The sequence below is a fragment of the Vespa velutina genome, chromosome 1, assembly GCF_912470025.1.
Source record: "Vespa velutina chromosome 1, iVesVel2.1, whole genome shotgun sequence".
Classification (NCBI taxonomy): Eukaryota; Metazoa; Arthropoda; class Insecta; order Hymenoptera; family Vespidae; genus Vespa; species Vespa velutina.
The window spans coordinates 1,085,001-1,102,734 of record NC_062188.1 but is presented as its reverse complement, the minus strand read 5'-3'; the positions used below and the strand labels follow the sequence as shown (position 1 = coordinate 1,102,734).

The 17,734-nt window shown below is 35.6% G+C and overlaps 1 protein-coding gene across 14 annotated transcripts in view; it reads left to right on the top strand.

Moving 5' to 3' along the window:
* The window catches only part of LOC124950721 (disks large homolog 4-like), a 265,077-nt gene that overhangs the window by 198,612 nt on the left and 48,731 nt on the right, over positions 1–17,734 (top strand). For 13 of the 14 annotated variants that reach the window (XM_047497986.1, XM_047497937.1, XM_047497928.1 and 10 more), the window contains 3 exons: positions 1,651–1,863; positions 4,040–4,193; positions 5,890–6,025. In XM_047497986.1, the coding sequence (XP_047353942.1) occupies positions 1,651–1,863; positions 4,040–4,193; positions 5,890–6,025 (503 nt within the window). The remainder of the gene's footprint in view (positions 1–1,650; positions 1,864–4,039; positions 4,194–5,889; positions 6,026–17,734) is intronic. The other variant, XM_047497901.1, reaches the window with a different exon arrangement.

Sequence of the window (17,734 nt, the reverse complement as noted above, 5' to 3'; positions counted from 1 at the left end):
ATATTATTATATACTATATAAATATATTATATAATATAGAAATATAGATGTATACATATACATATATACATATATATATATATATATATATATATATATATAGCGTTCATACTATAGCACCAATATCATTGGATACTCATCGATTTCTCCTTTCAAAATTACGAGTATACTTTCTTCGTTGCGTAAAAGAAAAAGAAAGAAAAGGAAAGGAAAATAAAGAGGAGAAGAAAAAGAATGAAAAGAAAAGAAAAGAAAAGAAAAATTGAGATAGTGAGCTATGAAACGATACATCCGGTGGACGTTATAACGAACGAGATCTTCGAAAGTTTAACACGTTTCTTAAGACTAAATGGTAGAAGGAATCTTTGAGAGCAGGTAAACGATCGTCGCTTCAGAACTTTTTAAAGATGAAAGGAAAAAAAAAAGGAGGGAGAAAGAGAGAAAGAGAGGAAATATTCGGGAAATCCTTATGACAAATAGATATAGGGCCCGTGCAAGTTATCTTTCTTTTTCCTCGTCTTCGAAAAGTTGTTGGAAAACTTCACGATCGTTTTCGTTAAAGAAAAGAAAGAAAATTAAGAACGTATTTATGGGTGAGGAGATAACGATCTTGTACTACGAACTTTTGTTTATGAAACGTTCAAAAGGTAGAACTATCGTCTCTCTTTACTAAATAAAAATCGAAACTATATAGATTTACGTCGTACTTTTAACGATCGAAATTTTCAAGTAAATTATTTTCACAGTTAAGCTATTATTAATGTCGTATATGTTTTATTTATATAGTTATCACGAGAGAAAGAGAGAGAGATAGAGAGAGAGAGAGAGAGAGAGAGAGAGAGAGGAAAATACTTTCGTACCGTTGTGTACCTGCATCTGACATCGAACGTGACGTTTAATTACGCGGATAAATTATCGCGGTTCAAGCTGAGAATAAAAAAATAAAAAGTAAAAAAATAAGAAATAAACAATGAAAAAAGAAAAAAAAAGAAAAAAGAAAAAAAAAAAAAGAAAAAAAGAAATGAAAATAAAAGGAGAATGGGAAGGAAAGGGAAAGAAAATTGCACGTTAATTCTCATATCCTGGGACCATTTCGACGGTCGTCACGCTTTATTTCGCGTTCGTGATCGTTCTCGCGAAACGAATTCGCGAACGTCATTGAAAGGAGGCGGAAAGGGGGAGGGATGTGGGAGGAATTCGTGGACGGGAATCGATGGTCGGTTGAAAAATAAAATGGAATTCCTGTAATTAATTTTCCTACGTGAACTTTTTTATTTCCGATGGCGAGAGAAGTTACATGCATATGAACGAAAACGTGAAAAAAGAAAGGGGGAAAAAAACGACGAAAAAAAAGAATAAAAAAAAAAAAAAAAAAAGAAGAAAGAAAAAGGAAAAAATGAAAAAAGAATCGAACGACGTCGTTCAAAACGAGAAACGGAAAAAGAGTACGGTTAACTAAACAATAAAAAGGAAAACGATGGAAAAGGAAAAAAAGAAAAAAAAAAAAAATAAAAAAGAGAGAGAAAAAGAGAAATGAATTGTCCTTTCGTTGCAATTCGATATAATTGCATGTTCCTAACACATTTTAAATATTTTCTTGTATATTTTTATTTTTTTATTTTTTATGTTTTTGTTTTCTCTCTTTCGTAGTATGTTCGCCGACGGAGACACACGCAGCTGATCGAAATCGAATTGATCAAAGGCAATAAAGGTCTTGGCTTTAGTATCGCCGGTGGTATTGGCAATCAGCATATACCCGGTGACAATGGGATATATGTTACGAAGATTATGGAAGGTGGAGCTGCACAGGTCGACGGTCGTCTCGTTGTTGGCGACAAATTGGTAGCAGTTAGAAATGCCATGGTAAATATAAACGTTTACATTTTCTCTTACATTTAAATTCCATCGTATCTGATGAAGTTATTATATGAACGTACAAATATACACAGTACAGGTAAGTAAATATATACGATATACGGTGAGGGACAAAAAAAAAAAAAAAAAAAAAAGACGTTTCATATAAAAGCGATTTTATTTTATTTTTTCATTTTCTTCTTTTTTTTCTTTTTTTTTTTTCTTTTTTGTTTTATTTTATTTTTTTTTTTTTTTCATAAGAAATCCCAAGAATTTCATATTACGTTCTCCCGTAAAAGAGAATAGTAGCTGTATAGATGTAGCGCTATAATATCTATGTACTTACTTACTTCTGGACGAGTCGGTCCCTTTTAGAAAAATGAAGTCGTGATCATTTTTCATTCTAAAAGGGCAGGGGCTACTACTAGCACCACACTTTTCTAGATTTTCGCGATAGAACTACCAATGGAATGGCCGGTTAAGTGCAGATGAGAAAAATAGATTAGGGCGGTCCGAAGCTCGTCCGAGTAGATAATTGATAGCTCCTCTCCTTCAATGATATGTGTGTCTGTGTGTGTGTATGTGTGTATACACACACATATATATATATATATATGTGTGTATATATATAGATCTACCTATATATAAAGAAGAGTTCCTTCTTTCGTTAATTCCCCATCACTAGCACCACCATCATCTCCATTTTGCCTCGGTGGATACGAGTCTCTCGTCATTTCGAAACTTCCTACGATCTTTCGCTTCAGCGCTCCTACCTCTTCTTTCTTTTCTACCCCGTTTTTCTCTTCAATCTCCTTTTTCTTTTCCCTCGTTTACGGTCTTCACTTCCGAATCGACGAAGAAAAAGCGGCGATTAAAGCGACCGGCACCACTGTTCCCTTGATTTATGACCATAGGAAAAATGTAAAGCTCGCTTTAAGCGGCAATCTACCACGTTCTTTACCTCCTTTTTTCTTTCTTTTTTTATTTTTTTTTTTATTTTTTTATTTTTTATTAGTTTTTTCCTCTTTTTTTTTTCTTTCTTTGCTTTTGTTTTTGTCCTGTTCTCTTTTCTCTTTTCTCTTGTTGTTGTTGTTGTTGTTGTTGTTGTCGTTAGATCTTGTTGTTCAAATTCATATAAATCTGTAGTACATGTAATTGATGATATCGATCGTTCGATATCCAACGTCGTCTAAAGTGGTATAGGTTCGTAACTTTCTTTACGAACTATGAATTACTTCGTACGTTATCAAAGCATCCACGGAATCTTAATTAACCGTTGGTACGTACTAGATCGACGTTCTGTGGCCGTCTCATCGAACGAAAAACCTAGTAAACTGATATATATATATATATATATATATATACATGTATTATATAAGTACATGTGTATATATGTGTATGTATATGTATATATATATATATATGTATACAAGAGGTCCAAGTGGTAGATTCTGAAGTCGATTTAACTTTGCGCATGATTACGTGCCACTAAGCTTGCTCCGTGTCCGTGGAAAGTTCGTCAGATGTTCGCGACAGTGTTACCAAAACTTTCCGACCCGTAGCTTTTTCCCATGTGGCACAACAATCGCTCTTCTATAATTACATTCGACTACTCAACGAAGAAAATGAAGAGGAAGGAACCACCATTTGTCTTTCCTTCTTATCACTATAATATCATAATCGAATAAAAACTAGTTGTATCATTTCAATTAAATGATACATTTTAATTTTTCATTATATATATATATATTTTTTTTTTTTTCGTTATTTAATTAAAACATTGAATATCATGGAAGAAATCATGAATATCATGAATCGGTTAAGCTAAAATTAGTAGAAATACATAATTATATAGTAAATATCAATATTTATTAATTTTTCAATATTATCAATGGACGAATTGAATATACAAGTAAGATAAATTCATTAAACATGATTATAAAATTTCAATGTATTCGTTGTAGATAATATTTTACAAATCATATCTATCGTATAATAAAAGATTCAAATTGATGCTGTGTTATCAGTCATGTAATATTAACGCGAGCATTCAACGTGTTAATTATCATTAGGAAACAGGAAGTTTAATAATCAAATAAGATCGATATATATATATATATATATAGATAGATAGATAGATAGATAAATAGATTGAATATATTTAAGATTATTCTATTGATTTCAGCAGGGCGACAAGAACCTCGAGAATGTTACGCACGAGGAAGCTGTGGCAACATTGAAGGCAACTCAGGATCGTGTAGTACTTTTGGTGGCTAAACCCGAAGGCACCTTACCTCCACCGCCACCGGCTTCGGATCGTTCGGTATCACCACAACCACGTGAGTATAACATTTGTTAGCACGTTAAATGAACTAAATTATTATTTTTAAGATAATATACAATAACGAGAGAGAAAGTGGGAGGGGGAAATGTCTCATGCACTTTTCTAAATTGAATCATCTTTATCCTACGATACAATATCTTTGTCATATTCAACATAGACATTTTTAAAACGTCTATTTCTTTCCTCCCTCTCTCTCTCTCTCTCTCTCTCTCTCTCTCTCTCTCTCTCTTGTAAGAAGAAAACGTAGAAGTTAAAGAAGTAGAAAAAGATACGAGTATAGTATTGAAATTTAAATGAGGAGCATAACATCCCAAACATCTCTCTTCTTCTATGGATAAACAAGAAAAGAAAGAGAGAGAAGTATCAGTAAAGGAGAGGTATGCGAGGAAATGATAAAAATGAATTTTTGATCCGCGGATATTTTCAGAGAGGGATATACACCCTCTTTCTATCTCGAGTCCCGTGATCGGACGTAAACGTAACTTATTCATCGTCTTCATAAAGCAGCCTCGTAAACTCTCTCGTCTTGAGTCATCTCGAGCCGAGAATGCGTTTCTTCGACTCCTTCTACTGGTCCTTAGTTCAGGACTTGACAGAAAGGATAGAGCTGGAAAGGACAGAGAGGAAGAATAAGACGTTCAGAGAGACACCAAAGAGAGAGAGAGAGACAGAGAGACAGACAGACAGACAGACAGAGAGAGAGAGAGAGAGAGAGAGAGAGAGAGAGAGAGAGAGAAGTGTGGGTTTATCGTGGCTGAATTCAAATTGCTCCTTTAAAACAACGACGTGGAAGTAGCAAGACAGTAGAGAAAGGAGGAAGAGAGATGAGGCGGGGGAGGAGGTGGTTAAGGAGGAGGATCGGTGCTCTCGCCTTCAAGCAAGATTATCCGAATATTTGCCTTAATCTTTGTAGAAACGGCCGGAGGACGTGCTAAATTTCATGGATAGAGAAAATGAGGGGGCGGAGGGTGATGAGAAGAAGAGGTCGAGCAAGTCGTTCGCCTCTCGTCTCGTTTTGCGAGACGGAGGTAACGAAAATTTTATCGTCGATGCTCTTGCTTTTTGATGGTCCAATGCTTTCTCGCTCTCTCTCTCTCTCTCTCCCCCCTCTCTCTCTCTCTCTCTCTCTCTACCTTTTTCTTTCATGAGAGCGAGCAAACACGTCGAACTTTTTATTATTCCTTTTTTGACCTGACGAAACGTTAAAGCGTTGGTGCGTTCTCTCGTATATCGCGAATAAAAAGCTGGTGGTGGTGGTAGAGGTGAAGAGGATAACAAAAAGCTTCAATGATGTCTTTCGAGTGGGTCGTTTTTGTCGACTTTAATCGGATACCACAGCGGTTCTACTACTTTTAATTCCTCTTTATATGAGAAGTTTTACGAGCGATAGAACACTCGATAAAATCACTCGGGTTCCTCTTCTTCTCTTTTTCTTTTGCTTTTCGACCTACGCCGGGCTTTCGGTCGTATTTATTAATTACGGCCGCTTTAGAGCTTTCTGGATTCACTTTTTGTGACAGTAAACTCATCCGATTGAGTGATTCAAAGAAAGCTCGATTAAAAATATTATCGAGAAGATAAAAAAAAAACAAAAAGACGAAGTTCTGTTAATCGGATAGGTCATTTCTCTCTCTCTTTTTTTATTCTTCAATTAATCTCTCTTATCTCTGTGATTATTTTATCTTTAACAGGTAAGCAAAATGGGGCAGTGTCAGCGTTGGAAAATAATTCAACGCTACCGTATACGCAAGAATCTCGTCATGCGTCGTCTTTAGCGCTTCACGGCGTTGCGACGCCTCGCGCCGTTTCACAAGAGGACGTCTCTCGGTGAGTTCACTATGAATTTATTTTCTTAGTTAACGATAATACCGCATATCATTTCTACAAAATGTATCCTTTATCAAATTGGACGGAATATAAAGATCCTCTTTATTCTATTCATTGACACGTCTCGGTCTACATAACAATTTTGCTCGGTCATCATTGCTTATGTTCGTTTATGATGTCTCTGATAAATACGAGTTGTATGTTGCTTAACAGAGCATAATTTTCTTCTTCTCTTTCTCTCTCTCTCTCTCTCTCTCTCTTCCTCGTTAATGATATCAAAATTTATACTTTAGCTCGGCGAGTGAAAGATAGAGCTCTAGTAGTTAGTTCGTGCTAATAATGTTAGAGAAAAATTAATTATGCAAGAAGAGAGCGTGATCGTAGAAAAACGATAACATTCGAGAACGTTAAAATTGTCATATATTTTTTTACGATTGGAAACTTCAAAAACGTCAAAATCCTAGACATATCCTCTACGAATATATCCCCTTTTCCAGAGATCATAAAACGGAAGTAGAACGTGTGTCGAGAGCCGTGCGAGAGTTAATTTCCAATGTATCGAGAACTTATCGAATCGGTTTGCTCGACAGGGTGGATCGATTGAGAACGCGTTGTGTAATGTACGGAAGGTAGATGTACCATCATCCCTCATTGGTCCCTTCTATTGACCCACCGATCGATGCTGACCTCATAGTATCCTCTCTATAAACGTTCCACGAATGAGAGTATCGCTTTTACGTACTTATCCACGAATTAGAACCTTTTAGATATGTCCGAGTACCTTTCGTGATTTCTACTTCGTTAAATCGTAATCCAAAAGGAGTATGTATTCACGAAGTTTAGAAATCCATTCATCGAGTATTTCTGAGCAACTCATGAAAGTTTAGGGACGAAATCGTCGTCGTCGTCGTCGTCGTCGTCGTCGTCGTCGTCGTCGTCGTCGTCGTCGTCGTCGTCGTCGTCATCTACAGGCTTCTATTAAAGACAAGGAACTACATCTGAGAGCTAGCAGCTGTTGAGAAGATTCGCGAACCACAAATAATGAAATATTCCATTCATAGTAACTCTTAATAGCAAGTTCCGGCGGGATTGGAATAGTCGAAAGTGCAATTAATCCTTCCTTCCTTGCCTTCTCCATCCTTTCACCCTTCCATCCTACTATCCCAACATCCTTGCATCCTTCCTCTTCATTTCCTACCTCCCACCTTCATCTAGTAGCGTTCAGTCGACTATCTATATCGGTAGTCCCTCTTGAAATCTTTAAAGTTTTGCGACCTTACCTTACTCTCCCTTTACCTTTTCAAAGATTCCACCTTCGCCGGAAGGGATTTGGCGAGTTCTACAACGAGAGGGAAACGAGAGAGAGAAAAGTTACAGTCGTAGAAAATGCTTTGAAAGTGGATGGGTAGCCAACTGAAGCTTTAGAGAAGAAAACGATGAGTTATTACGGTACTCGAGCATCAACCTAAATGCAACGCAAAGGAAAAAAAAGAAAAAAGAAAAAAAGAAAAAGGAAAAAAAAAGAAAACTTTAATTTCTCCCCCCTCGTAAATTAGCCGGAACCATTATTCCCATCACTGTAATTTACTCCTGTACCGTCTTCAATTCACTCCCCCTCCCTCCCCCCATCTCCCGTCTTCCCTCCTTTCCTCCCATCTTTCCATTTCTTTTTCTCTTCTTTTATACTTTTTCTTTTTCTTTTTCTTTTTCTTTTCGTCCGGAGATACCGGAGCAACCGGTGAAGAAGTTTAAAGGAAAATTAGGGTAATTATTTAGTAGTCGTTCTCGTTAAATCTCGTTCGTAATCTTTTGGGACAACCTTAAACTAGCCATAGGATAACCTTTGGACGACGGTCCTTCCGTCCTCCTGAAATATCCTCGTGAAACTCGTAAACTCTCGAGTGATTGCCAGCTCTGATCCTTTCACGCACGGAACTTTGCGCGGAATTGCAAAAGTTTTAACTCGTCGTTGGTAGTAGAGCGCAGGCCCAACGAGAATTGCTTTTACAAATTCAAGATCGCAAGTAACGTTAAAGTCTTTAATCGGATTTTATTGAGTGAATAACTAAAATTCTATGGAGTTAGGTGCAAGTAATCACGAGTAGAAAAATTAATAAGAACGGAGTACTTAGATTTATTTGTCGTTTATTCGATAATATCGGCTTTTCGTTTATTTCAGTTTTATTATAGTTAGTTTCGTGATATTTCAATTCCCTCTCTCTCTCTCTCTCCCTCTCTCTCTCTCTCTCTCTCACTTTCGTTCTCGCTCTCGTTCTCGCTCTCGTTCTCGCTCTCTGTCTCTCTCAAAATTAACGCGCACCGTTAAACTTCTCGACACGTCTTTAAATTCCCGCAGAAAATTTATATCTCGTAACTCTTGACGGATTTATCGAAATAGTAAAAAAATTTTCCAATTGCTTATTACGATACGTAACCCTCGGATCTTAAAATGGCTTTCAGTTATGGAACTCAGGTGTATTCCAAATTTATGAGTGGGGTTAATAGCTCAGGTTACACCTCGAATCCTTCACAGATATTACGAAGGATTAGAAAACCGTAATGCCTGATGATTAAATGTAAGTTATTTCTATATAAAGAATTTACTTTGACACGTGATACGTAATTATATATGTAGATATGTAAGATACAAATAAAAGAGGAAATTTTCACTCATGAAAATGTTTATCTTTTAAAATATTAAAAATTTTTCAATGCTTTTTCATTCATTAATCAGATCATATAAATACAAAAGTATGAAATCCATTTATGTGAGTGCATTTACGTAAATTTTAAAAGGCAACGAAATATATTCTATAATAGTCCTTAAATAAATATTTTTCAAATTTTTCGTGTAGTATTTATATATTTGTACGTATATATGCATGTTCGAATGTATACGTTTAAAAATCTTTATACATATTGATCGATTACTTTACGAGTAATTAATTATCTTTTTCTTACGAGTCTTTAGAGAAGAAAAAAAGAAAGAAATAGAAAAAGAAACGAAAAAAAAATATACTAAAAGTTTCTCAAAACAAAAACATAAGAATGGAAGACATCAGCGTGTAGTATGGATGGAGGTCTATGTAAACGTATGTAAACACGAATGCGTATCGTCCTAGTGAATATACATAGGGACACGTTTGTTTGTGTTTATATACGTATATATATATATATTCGTACATACACTTCTCGGATGCGGGCCAGGGTCAGAGCTAACTCAGGTCACGAGCGTGTCGGTACCACCTCTGTTGCTGTTTAACTATCGTTCGGTCTCGACGCTTTCGCTTACGTAATTTCGCAGTATCTCATAGAAACCTACCGTTTCCTCGTTTTCTTATTATAAAGATAGATAATGTTAAATTTGCAACTTTCAACCTATATCCCATGTATTTTGCATTTATCTCGCGCCCTGTCATTAAACTTTCAGCCTCTGTTTTATTCTCTTTATATTCTGTTCGTTAGTTTTCGTTTTTTTTTTTTTTTTTTTTTTTTTTTTTTTTTTTTTTTTTTTTTTTGAATATCCCTACAATTTCAGAGAATGTAATAAAGAGACAGAGAGAGAGAGAGAGAGAGAGAGAGAGAGAGAGATAAAAAGAGAAAGAAATTTTTCAATGTTCATATTTTCAGTGTGTCTTTTTATATATCTCTGCATATTTTTTCTTTTCCTCCCTCCTTCCCCCTCTCTCTCTCTCTTTATAAATAAAGTAACGATAGGGAGAAAGTCTGATTAATATTTTAGAACAGTACATAAAAAAAAAAAAAAGGGACATGGGATAAATATCGTTAGGCGACGAAAATAAGAGTAGTACGACACTAATTTTGAGACCCTTCATCCGGCCCATTGTAATCTGCCCTCGTACGAAGCAAGACTAATTTAATTTTTCTCTCTCTTTCTCTCTCTCTCTCTCTCACTCTCTCTCTTTTTTTCGTTCTCTTCCGTCTGTCTGTCCGCATAGAGATGTCTACTGTACGATGATGAAAGCCACAAGAGAATCGTTGGCTAACACGAACAATAGTAAATTGGACGTAGTAGTTCGATGAGAAAACGAAAATAAAAATTTTCTTACTTTTGAATTCCATAGAATTTCACCGAAATATTCCGTTTGAAAATAGGAAGGTATACTTTGCGCTTAATATTTTTTTTACTTTTTTCTTTTCTTTTTTTTTTGTCTTTTTTTTCTCTTTTCTTTCTGTTTTTTTTTTTTTTTTTTTTTTTTTTTTCTTTTTTTTTTGTATTGAAAGAATAACGTTCAAGTAAAATACATGAAAATACAATAGTTATACGCATAAAATGTATAAAAGATAGACGATAATTATTAAACGTAAATACGTTTATTTATTCTCTTAGATGAATATCTTTTATCTCGTTACCGCGATTGGAATAATATTTAAAGAAAGAAAGACACTTGTTTTATTACGAATCATCAAAGCCGATTTCCAACATTTATGGAGAAGAGAAAAAAGAGAGAAAAAAAAGAAAGTAAAGTAAAGTAAAGTAAAGTAAAGAAGTAAAGGATACTGAGAAGTAGTTTCGCATCGAAGAATAATGGCTTATTCCGGCCGTGAAATGATCCTGTATTATACAGACGAGTTGAACGAAGTCGAGATTTTCCGGAGGACTCACGGAATAGAAAGGCCGTATGCATTTTTATCCTTTTTCATTTTCTTCCTAGACAGCAGGACACCGGGGTTCATTCCATTGTTCCCAGGACTTTTCCTCCTGCGAGAGGTTTCACTCCCTCGCACCCCTCACATCCTGTTCACCCACCTTCGACTATCTCCTTCCTTCTCTTCTATACCTCACTTTCCCCCTTCCTTCCTTTACCCTTCGCTCTTCCTCTTTCATTTCAGGGCCAGGAGAAATTAAATTTGTTCCAACATCCGGCTAAAAATACGAGCTCCGCTAGGATGTTGTAGTAGTAAAATGGCGACACGGTTGAGATGGGACGAAGAAAACGAGAACGGGATGAGAGGAGGGCGAAGGGGTAAAAGGGAGGAGAAAGAGGAGGAGGAGGAGGAGGAGGAGGAGAAGGATGAAAAAGGAGGGGACGATCCTCAGTAGCAGGTTTTCCTATGGGATTAGAATTTTGTTGCATCGACGTGAACGTTTACGCTAACACGATGAAATTCAGTTTCTTGTTGTTGTGCATTGCTGCTAGCGTTGCATTTGGGGCACGTATTAAGCGGCCATACGAGACCAACCGATATTACCCCAATCGTTTTCTATTCGTTGAACTATACATTTATGATCGGCCATAAGGGATTCAAGATCGGCTAGTGGAGTTTGATATTAAATGTCTACTATAAATAGCCGCGATATAATATATGAGAAAATTGTGCTTCGTTTAACGTGAGAGAGAATCTAAACAATTGAAATTCGAATTCGACTCGACTTTTTCGTCCAACCGATCTTAAAGTAAAATAAAAATACATCTTGGCATCGAATTTCCAAAGGAATCCATTCCGGGCGGTTTGTTTCATTCAAGATATACAGGATCAATTTCGCGATCACGTTGTATAATGTACCAATTCGCCGAGCCAGAAATTGCGATCTATTCAGAATAAGAGAGAGAGAGAGAGAGAGAGAGAGAGAGAGAGAGAGAGAGAGAGAGAGAGAGAGAGAGAGAGAGAGAGAGAGAGAGTAGTACCTTAGACGTTATTGCATAGGAAACGACGAGACACGTATTGTTACCGATTGTATTGTAATATACAACGGGTCCTTTAGTAATTCACCTCTAACGACGAGCCCCACCTACCTGTTTCTCGAACGTCTACGTACTTACTTACTTACAACTTCTAATAAAAGATATAAACATAATTTCTTCTTATGTATTATAATAACGATAGGTATATCATTCGAAAGAAGAATAATTTATCGTATGATAAAATTTGAACGAGTTCGAGGATAAACGAGGTACTGTAGTTAAATATTTCATTCACGTCGATCAAATCTAATTGAATATGTCCCACCCAACTCAATCTAACTCGATCCAACCAACCAACTAACCAACCCGAAGATCATGATTACTATCGTTTTCGATCGATAAGAGTTCAAATGACAATACGAAGATAACATTCTGAATTATCGAGGGATAGAATCTTCGTAAGATATTCGCTGAGTCATTAGTTAAGATCCCAAAGGGAAGAGAATATTAGGAGCATCGAATCCTAGCCAATAAGGCTCCCTTTGCGGTAGAATTCGGTTCTATGAAAAGAGGGAAGAGAGAATGAGAAAGAGGAGGGTGGGAAGAAGAGAGGATATATCGCTAGGTCAGCCATCCTGCCATCGGCGTTGCGACGCCAACGTCGTAGCTGAAAGGGTATCCGGCAAGCGACCACACGACGTCCGAAGAAGCCGATGGCTTTACTGCTGATGCTGGTGTGATGCTGTTGGTGACGGTCACCTCGTTTAACCTCCGTTTTGCAAACGACAGATTTAGAATATAACTTATGTCAGCTCTTCTCTCGCCTCTGAATATTGCTGATTTCGCTCGATATTAACAAAATGGGATCTCGTTCTAGATCATTGTTGAAATTTCATGTAAATTCATTCAAATATTTCTAATAGATTATTATTCCAAGTCAAAATGAATTAATATGTATATTTCTCTCTTTCTCTCTCTCTCTCTCTCTTTAAAATTCTTAATATACATTCATCGAGATTCCTTTTTATGTATAACGATAAAAAATATACAAGAAAAAAGAAAACAAGATTAGTCATCAATTATTCATTAAGACATCGTACGCTCAATTTTTTTACGATATATATATCAAGAGAGAGAGAGAGAGAGAGAGAGAGAGAGAGAGACAGAGAGAGAAAGAGAAATGTTGGGTAGGGAGAGGGAGGGAGTGTATTGGTTGGTAAGTTGGTAGTAAGGCGTGACATTGCCCGTTAGAGTTTAGTCTCTTGCAAACCGTCTGGATAGCAACATCGGTGACTTTGAACTTTTGTGTCGTACAAGTGTATTTTCTTATCATTTATTCAATCTCAAGATGGAAAGTGAAAGCGATGGGTTTTCATTCGAAATAAAGAAAGGTAGACACATATTCGCGCGAACCATCGTACACCCTCGCCCCCATACCTCTTATAATTACTATTATTACTATTATTACTATTATTATTATTATTATTATTATTATTATTATTATTATTATTACTATTATTATTATTACTATTATTATTATCATTAAACATTATATTTGAAATTTCATCATCTTTTCTCTTCTCTTTGTATATTACAATATTAAATCTATATACTTGAATACATAATATAGAGCTGGACCATTGAAGGAAAAGAAAATGACGAAAAAAAGAAAAGAAATACATCGAAGAAAACATTTTCACAAACTATCGCGTATAATCTCGTTCGATTATGGAACATAGAGAAGATAGGAGAACATCGTATCTTCGATATAAATTGTGACAAAGCGTTTAACGTGGTCGGAGCCGTGTTCGTCGATATCCATGGTACATCGAGATCAAGATTTATCGTTTCTCTTCATAAAGGTGCTGCAGGCAACGGTGTTTGCCTCATACGAAATATTGATCTCGATGATGCCAGGAGTAGTAAGGGAGAGAGGAGGAGGGAGAGGAGAGGATCAGGGTGAGAAGTGTGAGAGGGGTGGGGGAGAGGGGAAAGGGGGGAAGGCTCGAAGGAAGATACGCGTTCAAACGGATATACTACGTAGATGTATATAACACAGAGAGAGAGAGAGAGAGAGAGAGAGAGAGAGAGAGATGCGCGTATATACAATATTCTGTGTATGACTGTCCTCTCTTGTATAGACGCATGTAGTAAGTTACTTATGTCGATCGTGTGTCGGAAATGAATTAAAGGAGAAAGAAGAGTACCGTTTCTATTCGGATCGCTAGTAAACAAGTTTGTTGTTGCGTACCCAACGAAGAATTTTACGGGCCACTCGTTGTAGAATATTATTACCATAATTTATCAGGCTTTTTCTTCTCTATTTCTCTCTCTCTCTCTCTCTCTCTCTCTCTCTCTCTCTCTCTTTTCCACTCTTTCTTTCTTTTTCTTTCTCTTTGTTTCTATGCCTCTTTTCGTAGCTTTTAGATATCGCATGTTAATTCTCGAAGCGAAGAAAGTTCAGTGGTGGTAATAAAAGAGAAAATGAATAGAAGAAAAAAATAAATAGAAAGATGATCGGTAAGAAAGAATTATTTTATTTTGGATTAAATGAATTTCAATTAGGACGAATAACTGCACGGCTTTTCTAAAAAAAAATACATTAGGAAACTACTGTCGAATCTCTCGGTTAAAATAAACGAACGCTTCTTCGTTCGCCTTGAATCGAAACTTCTTTTTTTTTCCCCCTTTTCTTTTCTTTTCTCTCTTTCCCCTCTCTCTCTCTCTCTCTCTCTCTCTCTTTCCTTCTCTTGTAAACCCGCAAAGATAGCAACTTTGTATCTTGCATATTTCATGCGGAACAACAAAAGTGGTTGTAAGTAAGTAAGTACGAGGTTGGTACTATCGATCGATTTTGACTCGAGACACAACACGCTTATCCTCCCGAGATAAAATAAAATATGCGTCGTATAAAATAAATCGTGAAAGGAAGAAGAAGAAGAAGAAGAAAAAAAAATAAATAAATAAAAGTCATATCTATCGATTCGATCTTTTCATATGATTCGTTTATATCCGTAGATCGAATTTATATCAAGGAGAGATTGGAGGATCATACGAAAGAAGAATTTGATTTATCGACTTCCTCGTAGTTCGTTCGACTGATTTACAGCTTCTAAGTACGAGCACATCGTATCTTTCTCTGTGTATATATACGTACGTTTGTATGTATATATATACATGCGTATATGTGAGAGAAACATTAAATGTATTTCCGAGTGTAACGCGGTTACTTTTACGGTGCGTAGAGTTCGCGTGGATTCTCTCATCGTGCCAACAGGGTCAAAGTTCGTCCGTTAACGTGTTACGTACTGACGGCCACTTTATTAACCACTGAAAGTTATATCGAGATCGTGATGAAGTATAGAAATAAAGAAAAGAAAGTGATATATAATACGATCCTTTAAAGAAACACACAAGAGAATTGTGAAGAATTATTACGTTGTAAATCGGTTTGCATGAAATATGTTTCATTAATTATTCAAAGAAATAGAACAAAAGTTTTGAAAAATTATCAAAGATCGTAACTCTCGTTCGTAAATAGGTTTCATTAATAATTTGTCATTTTAAAGAATCGATAAGTTAAAATCAAAACGTTCGTTTAATGATATTGTATACGTTTAGGATTTAATTAAAGGACGAAACTCAACGTTAAACGTCAAACGTTATCTTTGTTTCCTCATTTCCGAGCATTTATTCGTCCGACGCAATCCGCACGAACGATTTAATCTTCCAACCGAAAAAACATTTTCCGAGGGGACCATCGGCGAGGGCACCGAAAAGCTTTGCGAGTTATCCTCTTTAACGAGCGAATCGACTCGATCGTAAAACTCTGTTACAGCATGAAAAGATAGAGACGACTAGGGAAGCAAGAAGAGAGAAAGAGAGAGAGAGAGAAATAAACGGAGATAGAATACTTGGTAGGTGGAATGCAACGTGTCGTCGAGGATCAAAAAAAAAAAAGAAGGGAAGAAATGGGTGAGGAAGAGAGAGAGAGAGAGAGAGAGAGAGAGAGTATAAGGGAAACGAGAAAGATGAACTCGAAGATCCAATTAACTTAGCCCGAGTTGCACGCTCTCGCCTTTTCAACCATTTCGAAAGGATCCTTTCGTCCATCGAAATCGTTCGTGAAGAAAAAAGATAAAAAAGATTAAAAAAAAAGAAAAAAAGAAAAGAAAAAAAAAGAAAAGAAAGAAAGAGTGAAAAAGAGAGAGAGAAGGAGAGAGAACGAAAGAAAAAAAAAAAAAAAAAGAAAGTCTATTTTACGACTCGTCTGCTGTGAAAATGTCGTTTAATCGTTTTTCTTCGCGATAAGAGTTTAATCAGAGGTTAATAAACCGCCGAGACAAGAAAGAGTTTTCTTTTCTTTTATGACATTGCCAAGAGAATTTTATTTCGGTCCTATTCCATTTGTCTCTTTCACTTTTCTCTTTCGTCCCTTTCTTTCTTCCCTTCTTACTTTCTTTTCTCTCATTCCTCGGCATTCGTTCGGTCCAACGAACAGGAGAACGTAGTTGCAATTAAATCATGAACTGAGCCGTGCACTAATCCAAAACTTTTTCACACCCATCGAAATGCATGCTTGCAATTCAGTTTCATTTTATTTCATGCAACATACTAGTATCAAAGTCAAGGACAAATCTGAGGAAAAAGATATTAAAAAATGTTATATCATTTTAATTTCGATTATAATACATACATATAATAGAACCAAGAGATATTCTTTTATCGTCTTTGAAAATCGATAAATCATATTTCCTCTTATCTCGTTATAAATCATAATCCGTTAGTTTATGTATCATTGACAAAATCTTATTTTATCAGGGCGGGGGGGCGGGGGGGGGGAGAAGAAAAAAAAAAGAAAAAAAGAAGAAAATATTCGCGATGAATTTTTACGTTCGCACGAATTTTACGTGCATTACGTGCATTATTACATCTTTTTAAAAACCTACCGATCCTCAGTTGTTAAGTAGTTTTAAAAAAAAAAAAAAAAAAAAAAAAAAAAAAAAAAAAAAAAGAGAAAAGAAACGACGTCATTTCTCGACGTTATCCGTTAGATCTTTTCTACGTTAATACGACGTCTACATAACTATACTTTATTTTATAATGAACGTAGGATAGATCTACCTATCTATATATTTTCTAACAAAAGATATAGCTAAAGATTCTTGAAATAATAACCGCGTGTATCTGCTTCCTTACTTCGTTACTTTCTATGGCCGTTTAAACGACACGAATCCAATATCGACGAGAAGTTAGTTTTCTTAAGATCATCCTCGTCCTTTATATTTTCATCGTTAAACTATGAAAGAAGGAAAATTATATACCTAACTCACGATCATTCTCGTTCGTTAATTTCTCTTCTGAGATAATCCTCTTATATCTAAGGCTATATATATATATACATATATATATATATATATGTACCTTTACGTTCGAAAATAATCTAACGAAACGACATTAGACGATAGTTTCCTTAGTAGTCTTTCCTTGAATTCAACGAAGAATTAACCTTACGCGAGATCCATCCAACCATCTCATGGTTAATAGATCCCTGAACGATTAACTGAACTTTCTAGCATTATTTCCTTAGAAAATTCTAACTGTTAACATCAAGCGAACCACCATGAGGACGGATCCCTACTTCGTCATTCGTTTCATTCGTCTGTTAAACGAGTTGGATCTTTCTTCTTACGTTGTTGAAAATAATGACGTTTATTTCATTATCGTTTCGCTCCTTGAATTAAAGATAACGAAGTTAGTTTATTAATCGAGTAAGAACACGCTTGTTCCCTGTACTTCGGATATGCTAACGACTCTTTCTCTTTCTCTCTTTATCTCTATCTATCTATCTATCTATCTGTCTTTTTCTCGAAAACATTACTTTTCAATTTAAATTCTTATCTTTCATCGATAATTGATAAACTTCGATATCGACTATTCTTCTTTCTTTTTTTTTTTTTTTTTTTTTTTTTTTTTTTTTTTTTTATTTTATAATATTATTTGTACACTAGTATCGTACTAATTGATCATTAACGATGATTACAAGTATCTCATTTCTATA